At 38.2% G+C, this 12,560-nt stretch overlaps 1 protein-coding gene across 1 annotated transcript; it reads right to left on the bottom strand.

The window, feature by feature from the left end:
- Positions 1–1,956: 1,956 nt before the first annotated feature.
- LOC123757644 (aly/REF export factor 2-like) lies at positions 1,957–3,483 on the bottom strand. Its single transcript, XM_045741486.2, has 4 exons — positions 3,325–3,483; positions 2,890–3,012; positions 2,445–2,631; positions 1,957–2,267 (listed from the first exon to the last, which is right to left on the bottom strand). The coding sequence occupies exons 1-4, from the start codon at positions 3,481–3,483 to the stop codon at positions 1,957–1,959; spliced, it is 780 nt and encodes a 259-aa protein (XP_045597442.2).
- Positions 3,484–12,560: the final 9,077 nt, after the last annotated feature.

Raw genomic sequence — 12,560 nt, 5'->3', positions numbered from 1 at the left:
AAATCTTCGCTCCAGGCATTGTTATCCAGTCAGCACAGAGATAATATACAACTCCTCACAGAAATTCAACATATAGGAAAAGAAGCCCATAATCGAGGGCTGTCAATCACCCTAAATTGGATACCAAGTCACATTGGCATAGATGGTAATGAAAAGGCAGACTCACTAGCAAAAACTGCCGGTGCTCTACCTGTTGTAAAGGTTCAAATACCTCCAAGTTTCTCACAGATAAAGGAGCAAATCAAGAAGAAAATATTCTCAACTAACAAAAGTCGCCGCAGAGCCAAAGAAGCGGAAGGAAGATCCACTGCGATATGGTACGAACAAGCCACTGGTTACTCCTCTTTCAAGCCTGGCAAAAAGATATCCAGAGACATTGCAGTAGCCATAGACAGACTCAGACTTGGTTACAAGTGCTGCTGGCACTTGTAGCCAATAGTTAAAGAGTGTCACATCTGTGAAACAGAAGCAGAGGCGCCACTATTGCACTACTTACTGGAATGTGAGGCTACTGAAGCACTTGAGCATCTAACTCAATATTAATCCAACGACAGCAGCTGCATTAGATGCACAATCCACCGCGACTACAATGATTAGAAAAGGCGTTGAGGAATGGGACTTCTGCATCTACATTCGCCACCAAGATAATGTTTTAACCAAGTGCACTGGTTAAAACCAGTGCACTAAAACAGAAGCGATAAATAAGTAAGGAAAAATCCCCTCCTCCATTTCAAACTTGGACCCTAATATCACAGAAGCAAGGTTATCAGGTATAACCAAACTCTATTACGGGCTCACCATAGCCCGTGCTACATGGACATTTTGTCCTGAGAAGCTAAATCTGAAACAACAACAACGGTAAAGCAGTGACAGTTTTTGCTAGTAAGTCTGCCCTTTCATTACCATCTATACCAATGTGACTTGTACTCCAATTTAGGGTAATTGACAGCTCAAGATTGTGAGCTTTTCCTATATGTTCAATTTCTGTGATGAATTGTATATGATTTCTATGCTAGCTGGATAACAATGCCTGGAGAGTCGACATGCATGATGACATGATGTAAATTATTCTCAATTGTATAAATTATTGCCTTTTTCAGGGTATATTATTCTGTTTGCAAAGTTGAACACCCACTATTCATGCTCCAGTAACTTCATGGGTATAAGTGTAAACTGCTAAACAAGCAGAACCTCATTCTTAATCAACTGATCCATCTGTGAAGATGTGTGTAGTTGCAAATCTTGAGATGGTATCCGTTTGTTGTTCTTTGACAGTTTTGAGCCTCTGCGAAGCAAACTTGTCTTAGTCTTGTTTCAATAACGTTATAACGTTTTCAATAACGTGGCTGAAATATGTTGACCAAACCACACACTAGAAATATAAGGGAAGACGACGTTTCGGTCCGTCCTGGATCATTCTCACAATCGACTTGAGCAGCTGGATTATATGTAAAATCCACAGGAACTACAATAGTTAGAAAGGCAGTTGAAGAATGGATAACACTTGTGAACACTGCTTCCATATCCGCCACCACCATAACGTTATTAATATTGACAAACCACACACTAGAAAGTAAAGGGACGACGACGTTTCGGTCCGTCCTGGATCATTCACACAATCGACTAGTGTGTGGTTTGGTCAATATTAATAACGTTATTGTGGTGGCGGATATGGAAGCAGTGTTCACTAGTGTTATCCATTCTTCAACTGCCTTTCTAACTATTGTAGTTGCTGTGGATTTTACATCTAATCCAGCTGCTCTCGTTGGATGAATGTTGAGTTTGTTGCGCAGGGCTGCAGTTGCTTCACATTCCAATAAGTAAAATAACATATTTTCTTGCATCATTGAGGTTAACCAATAGACAAATTTAACAAAAAATTATTACAGTTTATTATTTAAAGTTTATTACACAAAAACTTTATAAAATTATCAATAGCCAATTTCTAGTCAGGAGTTACCAGGCATCACACTCAATATCCGGATCATTGCCATTATATACCTTATTCCTGGTACCCCGCCTACCAAACCATCTCTCGTGGTTGCTGTCAATGTAGCCAAAGCGTTCGTCGCTACTTACATCACGCTCGCCTCTACCATTTCCACCACGTTCGACATCTCTATTACTGTAATTAATGAATTTTCTGCCTTTGTATGCACTCCGTTTGTTAGTACGATCGCCAAGACGGTAGCCAGTGCGGTCTTTTCCACGATAGCCACTTCTGTAGACTCTGTTGTAGTCAAGCCGATCTTTTATGTCGCCACTACCTAAATATCGGGAAGATAATACAACTCATTAATTACTATATTTCATAGTAGAACAACAAATACATGGATAATGACATCACTAGAACTTGATACATTAATGTGAAAATGTTCAAAGCTAAGAAGTCAACCTTTCCATAAGAGAAAACTTGCAAAGAAAATCTAATGTCATGACATTACCAGCTGATCCGCCATCCATGGTGATTCCTATTGGTCGGCCATGAAAACGAAAACCATTGTACTGCTTGAGAGCTTGAAGTGCATCTGCTTCTCGGGCAAAGACAATATACGCTGTACCTAATGACTTTCCCAAGTTATCATTGTTAACTGCTGCATTTATAATGGTTCCAAATTCAGCAAACAGCTCCTGAAAAAGATTGAAGATTCTGTATTGGAGAACAAGTACATATTTAAAAACGGGCTGAGAATAGCTTGAGTTACACCACTTTATTGTTGTGCGTTTTGCACGCACTACACTACAATAATAATAATGAACTACAATACAATAATAATATGAACTAATATTTCAAGTTCATATTAGAGTTAACTGATGCGCTAGAAATCTTATTACTGCAGAATTCTCTCATAACTTTCTTTCATTCATATTCAATATTCTTTGACTCACATAAATTTCTGCGTCTGTTACTGTATATCGCAGGTTAGATATGAGGACTTTGGCCGATTCACCCAACTTATGATTGCGGAATCCTTCCCTCTTGTGCATGGTGTTGCTCCTTCTGCAATTGTCCTGTAAAACGTGATTTTTTTTTAATATATAACATGGTTTCATCGAGTAAGACTTCTTAAAAACTCAATGAAAAATGATTTAGACAAAAATAGGAATCATTCAAGCAGAACTAGTAATATAAAAGTTAACGTTCCTCTAATCCGGAATATTATGCCTCTGATTCACTAACTCAGATACAGTTAACATATTAAGAATCATAAAAACTCCATCATTAGAAATGATTGAAATAGGTTACTTTACATTTTGTAGTTATTAGTTGAAATTTAATGTTTACTAATTATCTCAGATTAATATAAGGAAAGCGTAACTTACTTTGTCTGTCATATCCTTGCATTGACTTGCCACAACCACAGTGCTCAAAACAGACATCCTCTGAGGATCTTCTGAACGGTCTCGACATGTTCTTGAACCAACCATATTCATTCGAGTCTTAATATAGTCTTCCAGGCTCATATCAATATCAGCTGCCATGTTTGGAGGTAGAAATGACAGGATGTATCCTTAACTGAATGGATAACCAACACACTATCTTCTAGCCAGTTTACACACAGTCCGATCGACGTTTTTCTGCCAGATTTTCAGATCTATTTATGTTAAAACACCTCACCTCTACATGTACCTGACGAAATGGAAATAAACAAATCCACAAGGGCCGTGACGAGGATTCGAACCTGCGTCCGGGAGCATCCCAGACACTGCCTTAATCGACTGATGTATCACGTTAGTGTGATTTCTGTGTGAAATGGAAATATTTATGAAATCATCATCGGTTGCAGTCAATTGTATTGGTTTACCGGTTCACCATAGCCCGTGCTACATAGAAATTTTAGTTACTAAATTAGAAAAAAGTTCCTTTTAGAGTAGATCAATCTAAAACAACAATAACAACTTGCAATGAAGAAAATCGATAATAAGAACATAAGAACAAAGGTAACGGCAGAAGGCCTATTGGCCCATACGATACAGCTCCTATTTATAACCACCCAATCCCATTCATATACATGTACAACCCACGCTTGAAAAAATCGAGGGACTCCATCTCCACCACGTTATGCGGTAATTGAGTCCACAAATCAACAACCCTGTTACCGAATCAGTATTTATTCAAGTCTTTCCTAAATTTAAACTTATCCAATTTATACCCATTGTTTCGTGTTCTGTCTTGTGTTGATACTTTTAATAGACTATTATTATCCCCCTTGTTATGTTCATTTATCCACTTGTAAACCTCTATCATGTCACCCTTAACTCTTCGCCTTTCCAGTGAATGCAATTTAGGCTTTGGTAATCTTTCTTCATATGAAAGATTTCTAATTTGGGGAATTAACTTTGTCATCCTACGCTGGACATGTTCAAGTGAATTTATATTCATTCTATAGTAAGGCGACCAAAACTGAACATAAGAACATAGGAAAAAAGGTAATTGCAGAAGGCCTATTGGCCCATACGAGACCACCTATCTATAACCACCCAATCCCACTCTTATACATCACCAACCCCACGCTTGATATAATCGAGGGACCCCACCTCCACCACGTTATGTGGTAATTGGTTCCACAAATCAACAACCCTGTTACCGAACCCAAATCTTTCCCAAATTGTGTTGATAAGTCTTTCCGTAGTAACATTATTATAGCAATAATGGACGAATTGATGAATCTAGTTGGAACTCTGAGAGCTGAGATGGATTCCCTACTTGAGGTGGTAAGACAGCTGAAACATAAGAACATAAGAACAAAGGTAACTGCAGAAGGCCTATTGGCCCATACGAGGCAGCTCCTATTTATAACCACCCAATCCCACTCATATACTTGTCAAACCCGCGCTTGAAACAATCGAGGGACCCCACCTCCAGCACGTTATGCGGTAATTGGTTCCACAAATCAACAACCCTGTTACTGAACCAGTATTTACCCAAGTCTTTCCTAAATCTAAACTTATCTAATTTATACCCATTGTTTCGTGTTCTGTCTTGTGTTAATACTTTCAATACCCTATTAATATCCCCTTTGTTATGTCTATTCACCCACTTGTAAACCTCTATCATGTCACCCCTAACTCTTCGCCTTTCCAGTGAATGCAACTTAAGCTTTATTAATCTTTCTTCATATGAAAGATTTCTAATTTGGGGAATTAACTTAGTCATCCTACGCTGGACACGTTCAAGTGAATTTATATATATTCTATAGTACGGCGACCAAAACTGGACTGCATAATCTAAATGGGGCCTAACCAGAGCAAGATATAGCTGAAGAACCACACCAGGTGTCATGTTACTAACGCTTCGATTAACAAATCCCAGTGTCCTATTCGCCTTATTACGAACATTCATGCATTGATCCTTTTGTTTTAAATTCTTACTAATCATAACTCCCAGATCCCTTTCGCAATCCGACTTCGCAATCTCAACACCATCTAGCTCGTATCTTGTAACTCTATCATCATTACCTAGCCGCAAAACTTTACATTTATTAGAATTAAACTGCATCTGCCAGTCTTTTGACCATTTTAAAACCCTATTTAGATCAACTTGAAGTGTTAGCGAGTCTTCTTTCGTGTTAATTTCCCTACCGATTTTTGTATCATCTCTAACTCAAATATCATCGATTTGCTACTCAAACCTGAATCTAAATCATTTATATATATTATAAACAACAGAAGTACCAGGACAGAGCCCTGAGGTACTCCACTAACAACATTAACCCACTCTGACTTAACCCCATTTATGCTAACTCTCTGTTTCCTTTGGAATAGCCATACCCTAATCCAACTTAATATAGCTCCCCAAATACCATGTGCTTCTATTTTTTTAATTATTCTTTCATGTGGCACTGTATCAAAAGCTTTGCTAATGTCAAGGTACACAACATCACAATCCTTACCACTATCAACTGCCTCAACTATGCTGGAGTAAAAAGTTAGCAAATTTGTTAAACATGAATGGCCATTTGTAAAACCATGTTGCGACTCATTTATTAATTTATGTTTTTCAAGATGCAGATGAATTGTATTTGCAATTATTGATTCAAGTAACTTTCCCACAATAGACGTTAGGCTATTTGGCCGATAGTTTGACGCAAGTGATCTATCTCCTTTCTTAAAAATTGGTACCACATTAGCTACCTTCCATGACTCTGGCACTCTGCCTAACTCTATTGATTTATTAAATATGGTAGACAGTGGCTCGGAAAGCTCCTCTTTGCATTCTTTAAGCACCCTGGTTGATTGATTTTGATTGTTGCCGCCGAAGGCGGCTAGTTTATTGTGCACCCCATACTCATCCTGTGAGCGGTAGTGCAAAAGCATTACAGAGGGCACAAAAGGTCTTTATCAGACCTCATCTTAGATTATTACATAAACAATTTCTTCAATCCTTCACACCTTATGGATACAATGTCAGCTAGTTACAGAGAAAGTGCTATTACAAGAGCTACATCTTTACAGTAAGTCATCATACATTTATGGTAGGTCTTATCGTTAATACATAATAGTTTGGCCAATGGGGATATTACAGAGTCATAGCGGAGCTTCTGTTTATTATTAGTCCTCACAATACACTACTTGTTTCTGAATCTCATATGTCGTTCATCTACTGGAAGCAAAATGTGGGTACAGTGCAAGGATTTCAGGTAATTTATCCATGGTAATAAGATAGGTTGCCATATCATACAGAGTGAGCTTAGATCTATCTCTAAAAGGCTCAATTTTACAACAATCCAAGATATAGTGTTCGAGTGTGTGTCCCTGCCTATGTCCACACACTTTACACTTTACTTCATCTAGATCCCTATACAAGCCGAACTGCCAGAGATACTTGTAGCCAAGTCTTATACGAGCTGTGACAACATCTGTTAGTCTACTGACTTTGTTACTTGCCCATACACATGTTTTACTTCACACATTTCATTGTGATGAACAATGGACCTACTAGTTCCAGTTTGCACTGTTCTACTTTCTTCAAATCCATCTAGGAGTTCTCGTCTAATGACACTTTTAAGGGACCTATTTGATAACTCAAGATTCCATTCAATACTGTCTTTATTTACTGCAGCCTTAGCAAGGGCGTCAACTTTGTCATGTTCCTGCATGTTGATGTGAGAAGGAATCCACAACATTTTTATATTTACCCTCTTGCTAAGTATTCTTACATATCTACGTCTAGCTTCCAGGCAAACACTTCATCCGGCCCTGGGGATTTGTTTGGTTTTAGTTTTACTATTTGTTTAATTACATCCTCCCTGGTAACTGCTAAACTAGTCAACCTGTCTTCATCCTCACCCACATATAGTTGTTCAGCTGAAGGCATATTGTTAAGTTCTTCTTTAGTAAATACAGATATAAAACATTTGTTAAAAATACTACTCATCACTTCTTCATTAGCATTACAACATTAACATTAACTTAACTCTTCTCCGTTAACTGACCTGTCTCGATTTTTAATGGACTTATCCTGTCCCTAACCTTTGTTCGATATAACTGAAAAAAACTTTTAGGATTTGTCCTTTGCTTGGCCTGCTATACGAACTTCATAGTTTCTTTTTGCTCTCCTTATCTCTTTTTTAACATTTCTAACCAGTTGTGCGAATTCTTGTTCAAAACTGACTTCCCCATTCTTAATCCCTTTGTACCAAGCTCTCTTTCTACGTATAAGGTTTTTCAGATCCTTTGTTATCCATTTCGGGACATTTGTGTTTGATCTATTCAATTTGTGAGGCATAGTACTTTCCTGTGCTTTGCGTAAAATATTTGTAATTAAGTTAAGAGCATAAGAACAAAGGCAACCGCAGAAGGCCCATTGGCCACGAGGCAGCTCCTATCTATAACCACCCAATCCCACTCATATACATGTCCAACCCGCGCTTGAAACAATCGAGGGACCCCACTTCCACCACGTTACGCGGCAATTGGTTCTACAAATCAAAAGCTGTTTTATACCTCTGAATCAGTCTTCACTCCTAACTCGACCAACAACATTTCCTCAGGTGCTAATACAAATAATGGGATTATTTCCATTTCCAGCCATAATATCATTCATGTTGTTTATAATGTCACCAATTCCAGCTCCGGGATAGCAAACCCTTAACCTGTTCCCCCTATTTCTAGCACAAAACGTTTTGTCTAAGTACCTCACCTGGGAATCTCACACAACCAAAATTTGCTTAGATGCCTCCTTAACTTTCTGAGCACCTTGAGGGGCTTGTGCTTCATTGCTCTTCTTTGATTTCCTTTTCGAGTGAACTGCAGGCTCACCACAGCACTCGTCTTCCACCACGGCAAATGAATTTGTAGTCGTTAGGGCGTCTGTAGGCGGCCTTGTCAAGGTCTTTTTAAGACCCTTGTCCTTTACGACTTTCTACGACGAGGTCTTTTTAATATTGGCCTCCTCCTTCGTTTCTTCTTGATGTTATTTCAGCTGTCGTACCTCCTCGACATAATTCTGTCGTACCATGAATCGTACTCCGTACGAATTCTGTCGTACGGAGATATTTCTCTCTCTGCTCTCAGAATTCCATCTAGATTTATCAGTTCCTTCCTTACATTATTACTTCCTTACATTATTACTAATCCTTACATTATTACTAATCCTTACATTATTGCTATAATAATATTACTATGGTTATTACTACCTATTATTACTATGTTATTCGAGATGAAGATGCATGGTATTTGCAGTTATTGATTCAAGTAACTTTCCCACAATCGACGTTTAGATAATTTGCCGATAGTTGGACGCAAGTGATCTATCTTCTTTCTTGAAAATTGGTACCAAATTAGAAACTTTCCACGACTCTGAAACTCTGCCTGACTCTAATGATTTTTTAAATATGGTAGACAATGCTCGCAAAACTCCTTTTCGCATTCGTTAGACATACTGCTAAACGTACTCGAATATGTGAAAGTTGTGGGTCAATATGTGTTGAAATCCAGTCACAAAAAAATACCACCTTCCCCCACAAATATATATAGATATGTTAATGACAACCTTGAGATGGTTTCAGGGCTTTGCGTCCTCGCGGCCCAGTCCCCGACCAGGCGTTCTCTTTGCTGGACTGGTCAACCATAGAGTTTGAAACCTGTAAATAAATCGGCCAAAACAAATAACAGTCACTACTTCTGCCACCTGTGACTTAATAAGATGTTGACCAATTTCGTTCCAACTTCTCATGCTTAGTGCCGGATATACATTCTCCAAGATGTAGAAGTCACAACAACATCCGCATAAAAAAATAAAGGAGATAAATGTAGTTGTCAACTTTCAGACAGAGAGACATAACAAATATTGCAATTGAGCAATGTATTTATATGATATATAATAAATACTGCATAATAACATACTCATTATTATGGGAGAAATCTGACCCTCCAGGTGTCATCAGCTGAATACCAACTTTGGAAACCTTTCTTATTAATGATTTTCTTCTTTGTGCATCGGAGATGTGGTTGCATTTCTTTATTCCTAATTGCCAGTAAATAGGAGATGTTATCGTTAATATCAGTACTGGTTGCCGCCTGTCGTGCACGCATGAATTTAAAAAAAACATTTCTTAACACATTCCGATGAAATTTTCACTACGTTGATACCAAATAACGGGAGATTCATTTAGATTGTTTTCACTATATTTCATATTTGGAAAAATCTCCAGTCACCAGGCCCCTTAAGTTACTCTTTAGTAAATACAGAGATAAAATGTTTATTAAAAATTCTACTCATCTCTTTATTATCAGTTATCTGCCCTGTCTCCGTTTTTAATGGACCTATCCTTTCCCTAATCTTTGTTTGATATAACTGAAAAAACCTTTAGGATTTGTCTTTGCCCTCCCTGCTATGAGAACTTCATAGTTTATTTTTGACCGCATTTCTTGTTTTAACATTTCTAACCAGTAGGACGACTTCTTGCTTTGAACCATCTTCCCCACTCTTAATCCTTTTGTACCAAGCTCTCTTCCTACCTATAAGGTTCAAAGCAAGAATTGTTATCCACTTCCGATCTTTATTATTCGATCTATTCAAATTTGCATGGTATACTACGTTTCTGTGCTAGGTGTAGAATATTTTTAAATAAGTTACATTTTGAATCCACATCGAAATCCCTTCCTACATCACCGATCGCTAGGTTCACGTCTCACTCTATGACCGGTCCATCCTTCTTGCCCAGGACTTTCCAATCTATTTCACCTAAACAATTTCTTAGGTGAAATAAAATCAGATAGAGAGAACATCCTTTCCTTACTCAACTTTCTGACTATGGAAAATCATTATCAAGAGGAACAGAGAGTCGACATCACGACTAAGCATCTTACAGGAGGGATGCAGTCGTTGCATTTAAACGATGTCCTGAGATTGACATCAGATAAGGAAGAGAAGGGAAGAGTGATGGAGATAAGGAAGAGAAGGCCAAACGATGTTGTTGTTATAGATTCAGCTACTGGGAACAAAAATATTCAATAAGCACGGACTATGGTGACTTACCTCGCACAGGAGCCGGCCTGTAACTGAGGTGGAAGGCCAAACGACACGGACACTTTTTATTAGATCGACGGCAGGAGGACAGAGACTACAGAGAGGTCTCACTTTTTTTCTTTCTTCCTCTCTGCTTTCACACAACTTGATAATGGTCTAGGACATACCGAAAGTCGTCTTCTGCATTGTGTTTTGGTCATCACTGGAAACCTTATTATATATTTTTTATAAAAGCAAAGAGTTAGGGAAGACATGACTGAAGTAAACAAGTGGATGAATGGGCATAAAAAGGGGATATTACTTATGTATAATATATATCAACACACAATAGAAAAGGAAATAAGTGATGTAAACTTGATAAGTTTAGAATGAGGAAAGATGTGGGTAAATGCTGGTTCGGTAACAGGTATGTTACCGAACCAGCAGGGATCTATTAGGCTACTGTGTAATATAATAGTTTCACATCTTTGTTACCGAACCAGCATTTACCTACATCTTTCCTCATTCTAAACTTATAAAGTTTATATCACTTATTTCCTTTTCTATTGTGTGTTGATATATATTATACAAAATGCTGGTTCGGTAACAGGGATGTGAAACTATTATGTTACACAGTAGCCTAATAGATCCCTGCTGGTTCGGTAACATACCTGTTACCGAACCAGCATTTACCCAGGTCTTTCCTCATTCTAAACTTATCAAATTTATATCACTTATTTCCTTTTCTATTGTGAGTTGACATACTGCTACTGTGTAGCATAATAGTAATAGTTCATAAAATAATAGTTAGGTCAAGGTTTTAAATCGAGGTGGGGGTTTCCTCCTTTTCCCTTAAATATTTGTCTCTTGTGTGTAGTGCACTGGTTTTAGTCTTATAATAACATTATCTTGGTGGTGGATGTAGATGCAGAATGTTCACTAGTGTTGCTCTGTCGCGACTTGATATTTGCATGTATTTTCTTCTTGATTTGCTGCTTAATCTGTGAAAAACTTGAAGGTATTTTAGCCTGTACCGCCAGCAATCAAAGACATCATTCAGAGATCCTTTCAGAAAAACCTACAGTGTAGAACAAGCGAATAATGTAGAACAGTGGATAATGTAGTCAAGATTGTAGAGAAAATGGACCTGAAATGGACCATTGAAAACAAAGGGGAAGATAGACCATATCCACACTTTCGATAGCCTCCTCCATGGGAAGAATCGAATCTAAAGATAATCATTGAAAGATTACCAGTTAAAAAATCAGCATGTGACCCGCAGAGGCTCAAGGAAGTAATAGAACAACAAATGGAAAATATCTCTAACCCTACAACGACTCACATCTTCACAGACGGATCAGTTGATCAAGGAAAAGGTTCTGCTGGGGCAGCAGTTTACACTACCAACCATAAAGCTTACTGGAGCATGAATGGTGCTCAACATTGCAAACAGAATTATATGGCCTGAAGGAGGCAATAAACTATACAATTGAGAATAATTTACATGTCATACAGACTCTAAATCTTCGCTCCAGGCATTGTTATCCAGTCAGCACAGAGATAATATACAACTCCTCACAGAAATTCAACATATAGGAAAAGAAGCCCATAATCGAGGGCTGTCAATCACCCTAAATTGGATACCAAGACACATTGGCATAGATAGTAATGAAAAGGCAGACTCACTAGCAAAAACTGCCGCTGCTCTACCTGTTGTAAAGGTTCAAATACCTCCAAATTTCTCACATATAAAGGAGCAAATCAAGAAGAAAATATTCTTAACTAACAAAAGTCGCCGCAGAGCCAAAGAAGCGGAAGGAAGATCCACTGCGATATGGTACGAACAAGCCACTGGTTACTCCTCTTTCAAGCCTGGCAAAAAGATATCCAGAGACATTGCAGTAGCCATAGACAGACACAGACTTGGTTACAAGTGCTGCTGGCACTTGTAGCCAATACTTAAAGAGTGTCACATCTGTGAAACAGAAGCAGAGGCGATACTATTGCACTACTTACTGGAATGTGAGGCTACTGAAGCCCTGCGCATCAAACTCAATATTAATCCAACGACAGCAGCTGCATTAGATGCACAATGCACCGCGACTAC

This window comes from Procambarus clarkii, chromosome 19, assembly GCF_040958095.1.
Source record: "Procambarus clarkii isolate CNS0578487 chromosome 19, FALCON_Pclarkii_2.0, whole genome shotgun sequence".
Classification (NCBI taxonomy): Eukaryota; Metazoa; Arthropoda; class Malacostraca; order Decapoda; family Cambaridae; genus Procambarus; species Procambarus clarkii.
The sequence above is the reverse complement of the archived record's forward strand: the minus strand, read 5'-3'. Positions and strand labels throughout refer to the sequence as shown.

Coding starts and splice junctions, on each gene's coding strand:
- LOC123757644 (XM_045741486.2), bottom strand. CDS start 3,483: ATGGCAGCTGATATTGATATGAGCCTGGAAGACTATATTAAGACTCGA. Junction 2,632..2,889: donor TAACAGACGCAGAAATTTAT/GTGAGTCAAAGA, acceptor AATCTTTTTCAG/GAGCTGTTTGCTGAATTTGG. Junction 2,268..2,444: donor CATGGATGGCGGATCAGCTG/GTAATGTCATGA, acceptor CCCGATATTTAG/GTAGTGGCGACATAAAAGAT.